The sequence below is a fragment of the Cryptomeria japonica genome, chromosome 4 (genome assembly GCF_030272615.1).
Source record: "Cryptomeria japonica chromosome 4, Sugi_1.0, whole genome shotgun sequence".
In the NCBI taxonomy this organism is placed as follows: Eukaryota; Viridiplantae; Streptophyta; class Pinopsida; order Cupressales; family Cupressaceae; genus Cryptomeria; species Cryptomeria japonica.
In genome coordinates, this window is record NC_081408.1 from 622597385 (window position 1) to 622614551 (window position 17167).

The 17167-nt window shown below is 39.9% G+C and overlaps 1 protein-coding gene across 1 annotated transcript in view; it reads right to left on the reverse strand.

The window, feature by feature from the left end:
* Positions 1-2770: 2770 nt before the first annotated feature.
* Positions 2771-17167, reverse strand: part of LOC131079071 (uncharacterized) — a 56996-nt gene continuing 42599 nt past the window's right edge. The window contains exon 6 of the mRNA XM_058016961.2: positions 2771-3237. Coding sequence (XP_057872944.1) covers positions 3091-3237 — 147 coding nt within the window. The 3' untranslated portion in view covers positions 2771-3090. The remainder of the gene's footprint in view (positions 3238-17167) is intronic.

Here is a 17167-nt window from a genome sequence, read left to right on the forward strand (position 1 = left end):
GGAAATACTATTCATATGTTGTTCATAGTGTCTCACCTCTCTTAATTGTTATAAATATAAGTAAAAGACACAAGCATAAGTAGTAAGCCATAGTACAACATAAATAGACTTACAATATTTCTTAGTTGAACATAATTAGTTCCTACTATACAATTGTCATATTCCTTGTGAATTTAAATTGTCTATAATGAAACCCAACCTTGCATGTGCTACTTGAAAAAAAACCTCACAATGCCATTGTAAGGGTAATAGGAAATGTTAAACAAGTGTATCAATGTGGCCTATTGCATATGATATGAGAAAAATAATAATCCATGTTAGTAAGTTGTTTAAATATTTCCTATCAAAATTACTCTGCCATCAAAAGTGCCTGTGTATTCATCCAATATTAAGAGGGCACTATTATTTAAAATTTATATATTTCCAAAAGAAAGAGGCGCAACATTAAGATCATTAGTCAAAAAGACCACATAGTTTAGGACTCAAAACCATCACATACACATTTCATTATAACCTCAATTGTTCAATCAAAATATTTTTCCATCGAAACCAACCAACAAACAAAAACAAAGAATAAAAATAGAGATGTCATATTATTTAAAATAGGTCATTCCTGCCAAAAGTAGAAAGCATTTTATAATTTATATTCTACTAATAGATGTAAATCTAAGTTGGCTCAGTGAAAATGTATTCCTATGACGAAGCAAATTTACGTGATCTTTCCTCGTTCGTGATGGTTCATCAATTGGTAATAATAACAAATAAAATCCAAAAACAGCGGATTGAGATCTCATGGATTGTTTAAGCCTTATGTCTACTAATAACAAATAAAAACAAACCATCAATTAGCGCTGATTTTGAGTACTAATGGCTCTTTATGCAACTTATACAATATATAGATGATCATTCTCAAGATCACCCTAAACTTTGGTTCTCTCTATATATAAAACACTGTTCAGTTCTGTTGAGACATGGACCAGCTAGGACTTGAACCTAGGACCTTCCATACGCTGTTGGAGTGCTCTACCACTAAGCTACTGGCCCCTCTTGGACCAATCCATCATCGGTCCGGGTGTGGCTTATTTCCAACACCAACACCCCCCCTTAAGCCACACCTCTCGTGTGCTTGGGGCTCCCAGCCTAGACCTGGCTCTGATACCATGTTGAGACATGGACCAGCTAGGAATCGAACCTAGGACCTTCTATACGCTGTTGGAGTGCTCTACCACTGAGCTACTGGCCCCTCTTGGACCAGTCCATTGTTGGTCCGGGTGTGGCTTATTTCCAACCCCAACACCCCCCCTTAAGCCACACCTCTCGTGAGCTTGGGGCTTCTAGCCTGGACCTAGCTCTGATACCATGTTGAGACATGGACCAGCTAGGACTCGAACCTAGGACCTTCCATACGCTGCTCGAGTGCTCTACCACTGAGCTACTGGCCCCTCTTGGACCAATCCATCGTCGGTCCGGGTGTGGCTTATTTCCAACACCAACAAGTTCGTCTTTGATTCAAATTACATTTGCCTAAGGATTTCCTTTTTCTCAACTATGAGGAAAATTTCAAAACCTCATTTTTTAAATCAATTGTAATTATGTGGGATTTTTTACTCCAAAACTTTTTAAGTATCACTTCAAACTTTTTCTATAATAATGTTTCAAAAGTAAAACATAAAAAAAAATCAAGCTTAAAATCACATTTGCAGGCAACATGAATAAAGCAACTATTCTTATCAAACATAGTTCAAGTTGCTTACGCATGCAACTGCCTATCTTATTTATTGTAAAGGGATGAAATATCAAACTCGGAATACAACAGACGGCTTGACTTGAATCCAACATACATAAAGACTGCTCAAAGAGAGCATACATAAAGCTGCTAATTTGCTAACGTGACATTTACTGTCTTACCTCATGACCATAGCAAACTCGAAAAAAATCAAAGTTGCATGGACACGGATACGTGACAATTACCGTCTTACCACATGACCATAGCAAACTCACAAAAAATCAAAGGAGCATGGACACGGATACAGTATCAGATACGGCCTTTTTTAAGAACCCCAATATGGATACGGCTTCATACGACATTCATATAAAACACATACACATATTTAACACAATTTTCTAACATATTGGAGGAGATTGTCATTACTTCAAAAGCAATATAGACACATAATTGCTACATAAATAATTATAAGTTGATTTAGCAATTTACAATATGCAAAAATAGTAGAGTTGCATTGGAAGATAACCCAAAAAATGGGTCACTGAAACAGGAAAAACATTTCATTTGGTGTATGTTTTGTTTATAGTTTATACCACTTTTTTTTTTAATGCATAAGCTTTTTTAAATTAAATTTAGAAATATTCATGTCAAATTTTAAAAGAATCAAATCACATAGTATTCGGCATGGTTGGAAAATCAACATGTTCAAATGTGATCAAAGTATGCTAACAACTCTTTTTTAAGTTATTTGAATGTAGTCAAAAGTAAGTTAAAGTGCCTTTCGTAAGTTGTCTGTGAGATGATCTATACATTCTTGCAGATGCTTAGATAACAGAGAACATTCACAGTATTTGCTTGCTATAACTAGCTAAAGTTTTTCTAAGTTTCATAGTTAGGCGTTGTTTAGATGCAACAAAAGCACAATCTGATTGGTTCAAATAAGTCAATTATACAAATGAATCACATTGAAATGCATGTAAATGATTAGCTTAACATCTTGCAAAAACACTATGACCTCTCAAAGGCGAGCATGAAGTGTTAATATGAATCAGAATCTCATATAATTTTGCATATATAATCTTCTTCTGCTCATCTTTGAAAACATTCTCTCGTTTCCTAATCACATAAAAAACATGCTATTGCATTGTTCCATTCAAATTTGCCTGGCATGCCATGCTCTGCTCCATGAGATTTATAATGAAACCCTCATGAAACCATTTCCTATAGCAAATTGAAGCAATGAAGATTGAAATTTTTCAAAAAAACAACCTGATTTAATGAAGAAACTTAAACATATCTATAAATAACATTAGTATATCCACTTTTAATAAAAGAGTCCTTTCTATAGCACATTGATGGACTTCTTATGCATGGGCAGCATCTTTTACATCAGAAGGATATTCAAATTTACCCAGTTTGGGGGGATTCTGTCCAGCTTTAAGTTGTGCAGCAACATGATCAATGGCAGCATTTAGCTTATCTATTTTGTCAGTCAAAGACTTCCTGGTTATCTGCTCTTTGTCAAAAAGTGTGACATGTTAATACAGATTACTTATGCAAAGAATGTGAACATAAAACAAAATTTGAAGACTGATTACCCAATGAACAAAAAGCAAAATTTCTACAATTATGTTAAGAACATGAGCATGTGCTATTTAATCCCAATTTTCGAAAAATGCTGAATACTGTCTTAAGTCATTATATACAACCCAGGGTAGAGGAGTGCAGGTATCCATATCCAGTCACCAAAACAGGGTTGCATTGTAATAGGTGTATTAGTTAAGATGATGCAACACTTAAACAAAGAGGCTTCATCAAATTCTCAAAGACTTAGAATACATTTATGAGATGCAAAAGTACAAGTTCTCCAAATTTCTATTCTTTTCCATATGGAATTCAATTGGGTGGATATTTTCTGCATATTTGGACCACACGGATCATTATCATGCAAATTATATAACCCATATCAACTTTTCCATGTTCAAGACCTTAAGAGCTAGAATTTTGATCAAGGCTACCCAAGATGTGGAAAATATTCTTTTCTGGGCCTTGCTCCTCATAGCAAAAGGTAAGTTGCACTATTATTTTCTTTGGGTAGAAATTGGAAAAAAATATATATAGTATTATTGATTGATTCACCCCTTACTCAAAAATTCCTTATGTGACAATCTTCCCTTCCTAAATCCATGCACACGGCACATCTACAATAACAAGACTGACTAATAATGTCTAAATCATTTACCATGGAACATCTTTCTGACGAAATGGTGTAAGTAGAAAGAGATCCTTGGCATCATTGATACCAGCAAAGTCCTACATGGTAAAGAGAGCCTTAGAAGCTTCTACTCATGCACAGGTAGAAACTTTTTGGTGAGCAAATGTCATCCTGTATTATCTCCCACAAACTTCTTTGCGATCAAGTTTAAGAACCATGAATAGTAGAAAGAGCAACTCCAATCAGCTTTTGTCCTCATTGAGCATCCTAAAGTAGAGTTTGAAAGATGTACTCCCAATCTTGCACGTAGACTCTTTCCATTGACTAATGCAGATACGTGTCGATGTGTCTTTTGTACACATGCAAACACAAAATAAAATAGCTAAGGGTACCTTATCCTCTCTTGAACAAAGTTTCTCGACTGCTGAAGATCTCGCTTAAGGATCAGTCGGAGTAACTCAAAGGTTCTGTTATGTAGGTTCTCTACAAGTGGATAAGCTTCTTGTGGTATGATGTGATTTTGCTGGAATCACAAGGGGACTTACGTTTGACTGCCTAAACATCTGATTTGCTTTGGATATTGCTGGAACGTGAGATTTTACTGGTCCTAGATTTTGAAAAAAAGGAAAAAGGAGAAGGGTTGAAACAGGATCTATTTCTAATACTAAGAATGTAAGAGCAATGAATGACCTTTGATGAAATTCTAACTAAGTCTTGCTTTGACATCCCAGGACCATCTCCACAAGGTTAGTGCGATCTTCTGAGGAAAGCTTTATGATGTTCAGATCACCGCTACAGGCATGGACACCATCAGGCTGATGCATATCAATGAAGAAGCGACAATTGAATATAAGCTTAAGTTGAATGATTCCAGTTGACTACACAAGGCAAGTCTGCAATCAACAAACTGCTAGTAGTATGGATATACATATTTCACCATCGATCATACACATTTCTTTCACTCGTCTAATAACATGAAATCAAATTTGAGAAGTATAGAGACCATGCAAATTGTTGAATCGACCCATAGAATTCACCATTTCTTCAATGAAGTTTACAAGTCCTTTACAACAACATCTTGGCAACAATCTTTGCCTTCTCTTTCTACTCTACTCTAACTATTTCCTATTCTCTGACTATTCACTATTATCTATTCTCTATCAACCAACTATTAACCCACTATCAACTATTAACCTTTACAAATGAGGAGCCAGAGCTTATATAGAGAAACCCTTTACAAATAGACGGCTCTGATTGATTTAGAATCAATGGCTAGGATTACAAGATAGAAACCCTAATTAGGGTTTGTTACAACAAACTTCCTTAGCCAATTAGAAAATTACATTCCAAGAGTGAGGACCAATAAGAAGCAGGGGTAGGTACATCGAAGTTTGTGCCGCCTCCAGTAAATTAGGTACATTGAATCTAGTCATGTTGAGGTGGACCAATCCGACTGGAAGAATGATGACTAGGATGCCACCTTGTCTGACACTTGTAACTTGGTTGATGTTCAATTTGATGAAGTTGAGAAGCTAACTTTAATTAACTCTTCTGAAACTATCTGCTTCTTCAACGTACCCTAGAAACGACCTTGGTTGATTCTCCTCTATCTTTGATGTGTTTGATGAATGGAGTACCTCTCTTTGAAATGTTGGCAACGCCTTTCATTGTCATCTTGTGGTTCCTTAGTGTGGCAAAGTGAAGGTTCTAGAGGTAGCTGGCGATTCCTTGAACACCTTGAGTCTTCCCTTTTGCCTGTGGATCGTCCTTGACGATGATGGACTGGAATTGGTCATCCTTGATGATGTTGGACTGGAAGAGGTCGTCCTTGATCTGGTTTTCTCCATCTGCAAAACAAACCAAAAGGTGATTAAGTACATATGACATGTTCATTTCAACAAAGCATTTTCTACCTTAAATCATCAACAAGAAGACTTCAAAATAAAAAGTTCGCTCAAAATCCTTCCCAGGGACAAGCCCTATAAGAATTTCGCCCTGGACCCTTTGGAAGGGTCAGGAGCGAAATTTGCTATTTTGCCCAATTTAGACCTCTTTTCAACATTATACCACAACTAGCTCTTCGCCTGGCCCAAACAAGGTGAAAAATAGGAGTTTCAAAAGATTTCGCCCTAGACCCTCTAGAAGGGTCAGGAGCGAAATTTGCATTTTAGGACAAATTCCATCATGTCTCTACTCCAAAATGCCTTCCAAGGCAAGCCTATGCTATCCTTCTCCTTGCCAAAGGCTAGGAATCCACAACTTGACCTTCATCATGGGCAAACTAGGTGATTTTGGGAATTTCGCTCTAGACCCTCTAGAATGGTCAGGAGCGAAATTCATTCTTAACTCAAAATCCTTACCTCTTGGACCCAAAACTTACTCAAATGCATGATTGTGGCAATCTCCAAGTCCAATCCTCCTTGACCACTATCCTAGCTTAGCTCCAACTCGAAGGAAAAAAGGACATTTTGTGAATTTCGCCATGGACCCTTTGGAAGGGTCAAGAGCAAAATTCAAGTCTTAGGCTTGATCCTTCACTTCACTTCATCTTGCAAGGCAAAGTAACACCATTCCATCCTCAACCACACCCTAGGAATCAAAGTCCTGGCCTTATACAAGGGAAAAAATAGTTGATTTGAAGAATTTCGCTCTGGACCCTTTGGGAGGGTCAGGAGCGAAATTCATTCCTAGCTTGTCTTCCCTCACTCAATTTCATTTTCTTCACTTCAACTCATCTAGACTCCCTCATTTTGAATCCACTTCTCAACTTGGCAACATTTGTTTGATCCTCACAAGGCTTAAATAGGAAAATTCACTCAAAAACCTAGTCAGGGACAAGACCTATCCAGAATTTCGCTCTGGACCCTTTGGAAGGGTCAGGAGTGAAATTCAAGTTTTAGCTCAAAATTCACATTTTTTGATAGTCAAAATCTTTCCAAGGCAATCCAAAGAGCTTTTCTCACCTAGGTATAGGCCTAACTTCACTCAAATTTTGGAGAAAAAGATGGTTTTTAGGGTTTTCGCTCTGGACCCTTTGGAAGGGTCAGGAGCGAAAATCTTGTTTTAGGCTTCTTCCTCCATCTTTTCAACTTGAATCAACCTCAAAAGGCAAGAAAACACTTCTCCTCACTCATCCAAGCTATAAAAACCCAAGTTTGACTTGATTTTGCAAGGAAAATAGGTGATTGTAGAATTTTCGCTCTGGACCCTTTGGAAGGGTCAGGAGCGAAATTCTTGGTTTTTGCTCAATTCCTTCAAATTCATGGATCACTAGAAACTTGAAGTCACTCCTAAGGACCCCTCCCATCTCAATTCACTTTAGTCTGCAATTACCTTGGCATAAAATTGGGAAAAAAAGTGGTTTTAGTGAAATTTCGCCCTTGAACCCTTTGGAAGGGTCAGGGGCGAATTTCTATTTCTAGGACAAAATCTCTACCTTTCATTGTTCTCAAACATTCCCATAGGCAACAACATGTCCATTCTTCCTTTCAACATGCCTTGGATATCAAAATTTGGTCAAACAAAGAAGGAAATGAGTTCTAGGTAGATTTTTGCTTTGAAACCTTTGGAAGGGTCAGGAGCAAAAATCATGTTCTAGGCTTGATTGTTCATTTTTCCAACCTCAATCTTCTCTGGGAGGCAAACATAGATCATTCTCCACCTAAGGAACAAGGTTTGAAGCCCAAACAAGAGAGAAAATGAGGTTTATAATGAATTTCGCTCTGGACCCTTTGGAAGGGTCAGGAGCGAAATTCATACTTTGGGCAAAATCTTCATCTTTCAAAGCATCCAACTCCCTCTCAAGGCAAGAACATACCAATTCACCCTCCAACATGCCAACGCCTAGCCAAAACAAGGAAGAAAATAAGAGCTACAAGGATTTTCGCTCTGGACCCTTTGGAAGGGTCGAGCGAAAATCATGTTTTGAGATTGATTCTTGATTTTTCAAACTCCAATCCTCTTTGGGAGGCGAACATAGATCATTCTTCTTGCATCCCCACCAAGATCCTAACTTTGGCTAAGGGAAAAATGAGTGTTTTAAAGAATTTCGCTCTGGACCCTTTGGAAGGGTCAGGAGCGAAATTCACCTTTTAGGCTAGAATCCTTCATCTTTTCCACCTTTACTCACTCCCTAAGGCTAGAACATTCAGAAACACCTCCAAACATGCCTTAGAAACTAGGAAATTGGTTTGGACAAAGAAGAAACTGAGTTGCATAAGGATTTTCGCTCTGGACCCTTTGGAAGGGTCAGGAGCGAAATCCTCACTCTCGGCTAGTTTCTCACTTTCTTTCATCTCATCCCTTTCAAACTTGATCAAATCAACTTCCTCCTTTTGCAATCAAGACAATCCACCACCCAACTAGCACCAGGGAAGGTTAAACTAGGTTTTTAAGGCCAAAAGAAGGCTAAATGGAGGATTTCGCTCTGGACCCTTTGGAAGGGTTAGGATCGAAATTCCTACTTTAGGCTAATTTCCATCATTTTGTAGTCTTAAACCTCCTCTCCAAGGCAAACATGCATCCAAGCCTCCTCAACCATGCCTCAAAAATCCAAAACTTGGCCATATGAAAGAGAAAAATAGAGGAAAAGGTAAATTTCGCTCTGGACCCTTTCGAAGGTTCAGGAGCAAAATTCATGCTTTAGACAAAATCCACACTTTCAAACACCTCAAATCACTTCCTAAGGCAAGAATATGTCAATTTGCCCTTACCATGCCCAAGGAATCAAGGTTTCCAGTGCAAACAAAAAAAAAGGTGTCTAGGGAGAATTTCGCTTTGGACCCCTTTGGAAGGGTCAGGAGCGAAATTCACATTTAGGCTCAAATCTTGATCTCATTTCTCACATTTCTTCATCCAAACAAGTGTTTTGCCCTCAATAATGCCTAGGAATGAGTTAGTTCTAAGTTTGGGTCAAACTAGAATGTCTTATGGAGAATTTCGCTCTGGAGGAGCGAAATTCGCTTTGGACCCTATTAGAATATTAAAATATTGTTAATTTTAGTATTAATGCTCAATAGTGTATATTCCTTTTTAGTAAGATCTTCTACGATCTTATCAACAGTTTCTTATTAGAAACTTGCTATTCTTGTAAATACTCTTGTACTATTTATGAGCATCTTGCTCATTCTATTATTCAATCAATTCTTTGAAATCCATATGCTTCTACATTTGTTTTATGGTATCAGAGCGGTAGTGATCTTGGGCTGATTTTTTTCCTGTAATTCACATTTTCGTGTGAGGACCTATAATACACGTTTGTGTGTGAGGACCTATAATTCACGTTTGTGTGTGGGGGCTATCGCAAGGTTTTCTTTTCTGTGTGTTTGTGCCCACAAGATCTCTGTTCTGTAACTCCCGCGTGACCTCTGCTTCGGTGTTCCGTCTGTCCGCGACCTCCGTGCGTCTGCGACCTCTGTGTGTCCGCGACGTCATGCGACCTGCACCCTCGGCGACGCGACCTGCAAACGCGACGCAACCTGCACCCTCGGCGACACAACCTGCAACCGCGACGCGACCCGCACCCTCGACGATGCGACTTGCACACTCGCCGCGACGTGACCTGCAACCGTGACTCCCGTTTTTCTTCCCTGTGCCAAGTTTTCTTTTGTATGCAAATTTTCTGGGCATCTCATGGCTTCCACGACCCTCTGTTTTTTCGATTAAGGTGTTTACCTTCAAGTTTTCATCGAAAATAAATTTTTCTTGCAGATTCTTGGTGGGTTTTTCGAAACCTAATCTGGGTAGTTGCCCGATTTTTTTGGGCGCATCGTTTTTCGTGCCTCGATTTTCGAGCCAACAGATTTGAATTTGATTTTCAGATTCCTTCTGGGTTTTCTCTCATCTTTCAATACATTGGGAAACGTGCAAATGGCTTCTCTCACCAATCTGATGTTAGAAGGCAGTCAACGCTTTAATGGCCACAATTACAACATCTGGAAACAGTGTATGTTGACCATTTTTGAATATAGGCGTTTTGACCAGCTTGTTTTGGGAAAAGAGATCAGTCCTGGTACACCTGGTGCAGATCAAGATAAGTTTGATGAACACAATCAGGAGGCAGTTATGCTTCTCAAACTCTCAGTGACTGATGATCAGTTACTACAGATTCCTTCCAGCAAGACAGCTTCCGACATCTGGAAGCATCTGAAGGAATTGCATGAGACATCCGACAAGAGCCGAGCATTCTTTCTAAAGAATCAGCTATTCTCCATTATGATGGACGAACGTATGTCCTTACAGGAACACCTCACGAGGATTAAGGACATTCGAGATCAGCTCGAAGCTATTGGTCGAACTATGGAGGAAGAAGACGTGGTAGTAATCACTTTGAAAAGTCTTCCGAAATTGTATGAACACTTCATTGAGACCCTCAATATTACTTCCACTAATGTTGATCTGAAGTTTCCAGAATTATGCACCAAACTTCTACAGGAGGATCGTTGGAAACAACAGTTTGGTAGTGGTACTACGTCAGCCTCCTCGGAAAATGCCTTCACAGCCCAATCCTTTCACAAGGATAAAGGCAAATTTCAGTCCTCTCAGTCTTCTCAGCAGAAAGGCTCTTCTCAGACACAGGATGGTGCTAAGAAGAAGAATGTGCAGTGCAATTACTGTCACAAGTACGGCCATATGAAGAAAGATTGCCGTCAGAGGCTCGCTTCTGAACAAAAGAAGCAGAGAGGGTCCCACCAGAAGGCGCATGTTGCTGAACATTCCGAGCAGAAGGAGTCTGCCTTTTATGCCTTTATGGCTAAGAGGTCTTCAGATCATGCCAGGTCTTCTGCTTGGTACATCAATTCTGGTGCATCACGTCACTTTTCTCATCGACGTGACTGGTTTACAGACTTCTCACCTTTCAGTGATTCCGTTGTATTTGGCGGAGGTGAGGAGTATACAGTTGTTGGCAGAGGCACTTTTCAGATACAGTCTGGTGGCAGGAATCTCATTTTCCTAAATGTGTACTATGTTCCTGGTATGGAACTTAATCTGCTCTCTGTCAGTCAGATTATGAGGAATTCTCCTCAGCTAGATGTGGTGTTCAATGCTCACAAGTGTTCCATCATTGATCGGGAGACTCGTCTTATTGTTGTTGTTGGTCTAGATGATCATGGCCTATACAAGCTTCTTGACACTGGTGATTCTCCTGAAGTGGCTCTGGCAACTCGTGTTTCTCCTCTCAGCACTTTGTGGCATCAGAGATATGGACATCTCAACATTCAGTATCTCTCTTAGCTATCTCGGGAGGGACTTGTTTCAGGGTTACCTGATATTCAGACTCAGCATCTTGGAGTATGTGGCGCCTGTCAAGCTGGCAAACAGCATCGGACTTCATTCACACATGGAAAGTCTTGGCGCGCATCTAAGGTACTTCAATTACTTCATGCTGATATTTGCGGTCCTATGAATACATCTTCTATTACTGGTTGCAAATACTTTTTGCTTATTGTAGATGATTTTAGTAGAAAGATGTGGGCGTGCTTTCTTAAACACAAATCAAATGTATTTAGTATCTTTCAGAAGTATAAGTCCTTTGTTGAAAAAGAGTCTGGATATAGCATCATTACTCTTAGGACAGATAACGGGGGGGAATTTTGTTCTTCTGCATTCTCCAACTTCTGTGATACCCATGGCATCAAACGCCAATTGACTACACCCTACACTCCTCAGCAAAACAATGTTGTCGAGCGTCGCAATCGTACAGTTGTTGAGATGGCTCGCTCTATGTTACAACACCGGAGTGTTCCGAATAAGTATTGGGCTGAAGCAGTGTTTACTGCTATCTACCTCCTTAACCGTTCCCGTACTCAGGTTGTTAAGGGGAAGACTCCATAAGAGGTTTGGTCTGGTCGGAAGCCTAAGATCAGCCACCTGAAGGTTTTTGGCTCTGTTGCCTATGTTTGGATTCCAGATGCTAAGTGCTCCAAGTTGGATTCCAAAAGTCAGAAACTCATGATGACAGGATACAGTGATCACCATAAGGCCTACAGACTGATCGATATAGACAGTGAACGTCTTATCTTCAGTCGTGATGTTGTATTTGATGAAGACAGAGGATTCTTTCAGTCCCCTTCTTCTAAGCCGTGTTCTGAGGATCAGCCTCACAGTGTTCTTATTCCATTAGGTTCGCCTGATGGGAGGGATGATGCAGAATCTATTTTCGATGATGCACTACCTGAGTTCCCTCCGGAGAATAATCCTCCTCCTGCTGCTCCTATTCCTGATCCTGAGCCTCTTCCAGCTCCTCCAGATGTTAGCACTTCTACTCTCCGGCCTAAATGGTGGGCCAAGACCATTGGTGATCTCAGGGATACTGAGCTCATTGAGGGTAGAACCTCCCGTAATAAGAGCAAACAGCAGCATACAGTCAATTTTGCTCTCATGGCTAACATACACAGTGTTTTTGAGCCTCAGACATATTCAGAGGCTAAAGGTATACCTAAGTGGGAACAGGCTATGGAAGCTGAGTTCCAGAGTCTTCAAAAGAATCACACTTGGGCCCTTTCCGATCTTCCTTCAGGGAAGAAGCCCATTAGCTGCAAATGGGTGTACAAAGTAAAATACAAAGCCGATGGAACCCTAGACAAGTATAAGGCTCGTCTTGTTGCTCGTGGGTTCTCACAGAAAGAAGGCATTGACTACGAGGAGACTTTTGCTCCTACAGCCAAAATGAGTACCATACGGCTCGTTCTTGCCTTGGCAGCCCAGTTCAGTTGGAAAGTCCATCAGATGGACGTCAAGAGTGCTTTTTTGAATGGTGACTTACAGGAAGAAGTCTACATGACGCAACCCCCAGGATTCAAGGTTGCGGGTCAAGAACAGAAGGTCTGTAGACTAGTCAAAGCACTCTATGGTCTGAAACAAGCTCCTCGGGCTTGGTACATGAAAATTGATAAGTACCTGACAGATCATGGTTTTCAGCGGAGTCCATCTGATGCAAACCTGTATAACAAGCATACTAGTAATGATGTTCTGTTTGTGGTTGTCTATGTGGATGACTTAATCATTACTGGCAGTTCAGCACATTTGATCACTGGGATCAAACAGGATTTGTGCCGCACCTTTGATATGACAGATTTGGGACTTCTACATTACTGCTTAGGAGTTGAAGTTTGGCAGACTGAGAACAGTATCTTTCTCTCTCAGTCCAAGTATGCCAGAAGTCTTGTGGACAGGTTCAGAATGCAAGATTGCAAACCTGCCTCTACTCCTATGGAACCCGGGCTCAAACTTTCAGCTCAGTCATCTTCACCAGTTGTGGATGAATCTTTGTTCATGCAACTAGTGGGCAGTCTCATCTATCTTACTGCCACTAGACCTGACATCAGTTTTGCAGTGAGCTACATTTCGCGCTTCATGACAGCTCCCAAGGCTAATCATTGGATAGCAACGAAGCGTGTGTTGCGTTATGTGAGTGGCACTCCTGATTATGGACTTATGTACACTCGGAGTTCTGTTCCTATACTTAGTGGCTACACAGATTCTGACTGGGCAGGTTCGGTTGATGACCGTAAGTCTACAGCAGGGTATGTGTTTAGTTTGGGATCTGGTGCTGTCACATGGACTAGTAAGAAGCAGCAGACAATGGCTCTCTCCTCGACAAAAGCAGAGTATCGGGGAGCAGTTAAGGCATCTTGTGAGGCAGTTTGGCTTTGACGAATGCTTGCGGATATGCATGTCTCCCAGGCAATTCCTACTCCCTTGTTCTGTGATAATCAGCGAGTGCTCAAACTCGCCAAGAATCCAATCTTCCATGAAAGAACCGAGCATGTGGAAACTCATTGTCACTATATTCGACAGCTGGTTGAAGACGAATCCATCCAGTTGCTGTATGTTCCTACCTCGGAGCAGCCAGCAGACATCTTCACCGAGCCCCTTGGTCCTGATAAATTTGTAAAATTCAGGGGGTCTATAGGTGTAGTTAATAGATTGAGCATTAAGGAAGGGTATTAGAATATTAAAATATTGTTAATTTTAGTATTAATGCTCAATAGTGTATATTCCTTTTTAGTAAGATCTTCTACGATCTTATCAACAGTTTCTTATTAGAAACTTGCTATTCTTGTAAATACTCCTGTACTATTTATGAGCATCTTGCTCATTCTGTTATTCAATCAATTCTTTGAAATCCATATGCTTCTGCATTTGTTTTAGACCCTTTGGAAGGGTCAAGAGCGAAATTTGACATTTTGGTCTCTCCATCAGGATTCATGTATGGAATATAACATTTAAGTATAAGTTCTTATACTTTAAGTTATATTCCATATATACTGTCAGGATGTTTGAGAGTGGTTTCGAACCTCCAGAAGTTATATTGCAAAATCTAGTTTTTGGAGGATTCTTCAATTTTCCAGACTTAGTCAAATTTCAGGATCAGGATGACATTCCAAACTTAGCCAAATTTCAGGGCAATTTGAAGATCGGGATGACATTCCAGACTTCATCACTCACCAACTCGACCTAACTCAGACCTTCAAGGATGATACTCACTCACCAAGCAAGACACAATTAGCAACAAGAGCAAAACCAGACCCTAAGGAAGACTCTCAAAGAAACCCTAATTCTGGGGCCCCGTGGACTCACCCTGGCTCAAGCAGAGCCTGCTATCTTAGTGATCCCTCTGGCAACACTCAGCATGCAAAGGCTAATAGACAAAACCCTAAAAGACCCAGAAAACAAACCCTAGAAAGCAAAAAGTAGGGGTCCCCATTTGCAATGGGGCGATGTGTGAATACGTCACAACAATACGTAGGTGCATTTGTATAGGCTCCCTATTAAATTTTTGGAATAAATGAAAAGCCCAAATGGTGTTTTCAACTTTGTATCTCTGTTGGAGGTTAAAATGTCTTCACTGTGCTCACCACATGCATTTTATGCCCATACCAAAGTCAATAGAGACTATGATCTTCCATTTACAAAGGTGATACAATTCTCCACTTCTTTTAAGTTCTATATGCAAGAACCGGGTTACATACATTCCCTGCTTATATCCTTCTCATATCACATAGTAGGGCGTTTGACAAGCTTCTGTCAAAACACATACTATCATCTTTCTCCCAAGCCTATCAAGCCCAAGTATCCTGCAAGTAAGGCTTCAAGAGTGAAAAAAAACTTTAAAAATCAATCAAGAATTCTTTGTCCATGAAACCATCATCAAATTTTCTCAAATTCAGTTTCACCTCCTAAGTAGCATTCCTTCAAAACTAATGTGATTTCTAAAGGTAATTCCATAGATGCTTTTTCTGATGGCTCAACTCCCTCTACAAAAGGTAATCCCATTGCTTTTGGCAGCAGCCACCCATTCTGGATTAACTCAAAGAAGCTTCTAGTGATAGTCCTGATGTGCAAGAATCCTTTTACATTGTCTTGGAGCTTTATTTAGAAAAGTGAGCCTAAACCATTAAAGGATACCTTGCTCAAAAATGGACACTTTGAAACAAAAATATTTGAGCTATGCATCATGGTGAAGGGAGAAAAACCCTCAACACGTTAAAGTAAAAAAAATATTACTTGGAATGTTAGGGGGCTTAATCCCCCAAGTAAAAGCTTTTAGTAAAATGCCAGCTTAGCTTGGCTTCACCATATTTAGCATTCCTTCAAAAAATGAAACCATCATTTGTGGGCTTTCAAAAGTTGTTCTCTATATGGAAAATCATGGTAGGGCTTTAATGTGTGGAAGTGTTTGGGGTCTCTGAAGGTATGTGTGTATTTTGGAACCCTTCCTCGGTTACCCCTTCTCACATTGCTTCTTCTATGAATGAGATTTCAAAATCTTCTCAACCAGATTTTTCTGACCCATAAATTAATGTGTATGGTCACAAAGGTATGATTCATAAGAAGGCAGTTTAGCATGAAGTTTCAGATCTAATCAATCTTTGGGGTTGACAAATATATGTTTTCAGGGGGACTTCAACACCATCATCAGGCCAGAAGATGAACAAGATGAATATAGAAATCAATTATATCCGAAGTGGATTTTTAGGATTTCCTAGTGTACCATTCTTTGTTTGATATTATACCTAATTGCTGGAAGGTTTTCTTCAACTAATCATTGAGCTGGCTTTTGCAATATTGCCCAACGGTTGAACAGATTTTTTATCTTTCCCAAGTGGATAGACAAACCTTGATCTCAGAATCTTCCATTGGATCATTTTGTAGCTCTGAAAACTTTCCAATTCAGCTGTCTTTGAAAATCAGATTCAACTCCTTTGAAGCATCCCTCCAAGTTTGAAGCTGTGGCTTTGACATCCTTCACTCTTCAAGTTGGTCTCATCATGGTGGAAGGGCTGTCACATCAGGCAAGGATCTATCAGGCATCAAGGCTTATCTAATGGAATCTTAAGAGATGGAAGGTAGTGGTTTTGGCAACATTTTTTAAGAAAAATCAGATAAGAAAAGGAGCTGAACTTGGTTAATCATCAAATCCTATCTCTTGGCCTCACGGATTATCTTTTGAAGGAGAAGAAAAATTTCTTATTCATTTGAAAGAGTTCTATGCTAGGGGGAAAAAATTTTGGCATCAGAAATCCAAAGAAAGGTGGGTCAACGAAGGTGACAAGAATACCCACTACTTTCATCAGTCAATAGTGGCTAGGAGAATTGTTAACAGGGTAGATTTGATAAGTAATATGCAGGTGTGAGCCTTAGCCAGCCATCGCTCATTAGAAAAGCAGTCTCGTATTTTTCTGACATTTTTGTTCCCCAGTGTCCAGCTGTGCAGAGAGACTTTGCTAGTCTCTTGGCTAGTATTATATCCCTCATATCTATCGACATGAATGGGAGACTCCTGACACCCTTCAGTATGAAGTATGTTGACACTGCTGTTTTTGACCTCAAAGTCCAGACAAGTTCCACAAGGATTTCTTTCAACTATGCATGTGTGTGTGTAGTGGTTGGCAGAGGTGGGAGTTGGAAAAGCAAACCCGCAATGGCAGGATTGAGTTCCTTGGAGAGGACCTCATGCAAACGGCATTCAAGTGTACAATTCCTGCCCTTATTCTAGAGGATAATCCTTCGTCCTTCACTGAATATAGACCCACTGCTCTTTGTAATATTCATGAACTCATTTCAAAGGCGATTGCAAAATGATTGAAAATTTGAAACCCCTCCTCCCCAACCTTATCTCTTCAGAACAGCATAGTTTTGTCCAATGGCATCAAATCCTCAATGGAGTTATCTTGGCTCATCCACAGATGCCATGGAGTAGCTATCAAATTAGATATAGCAAA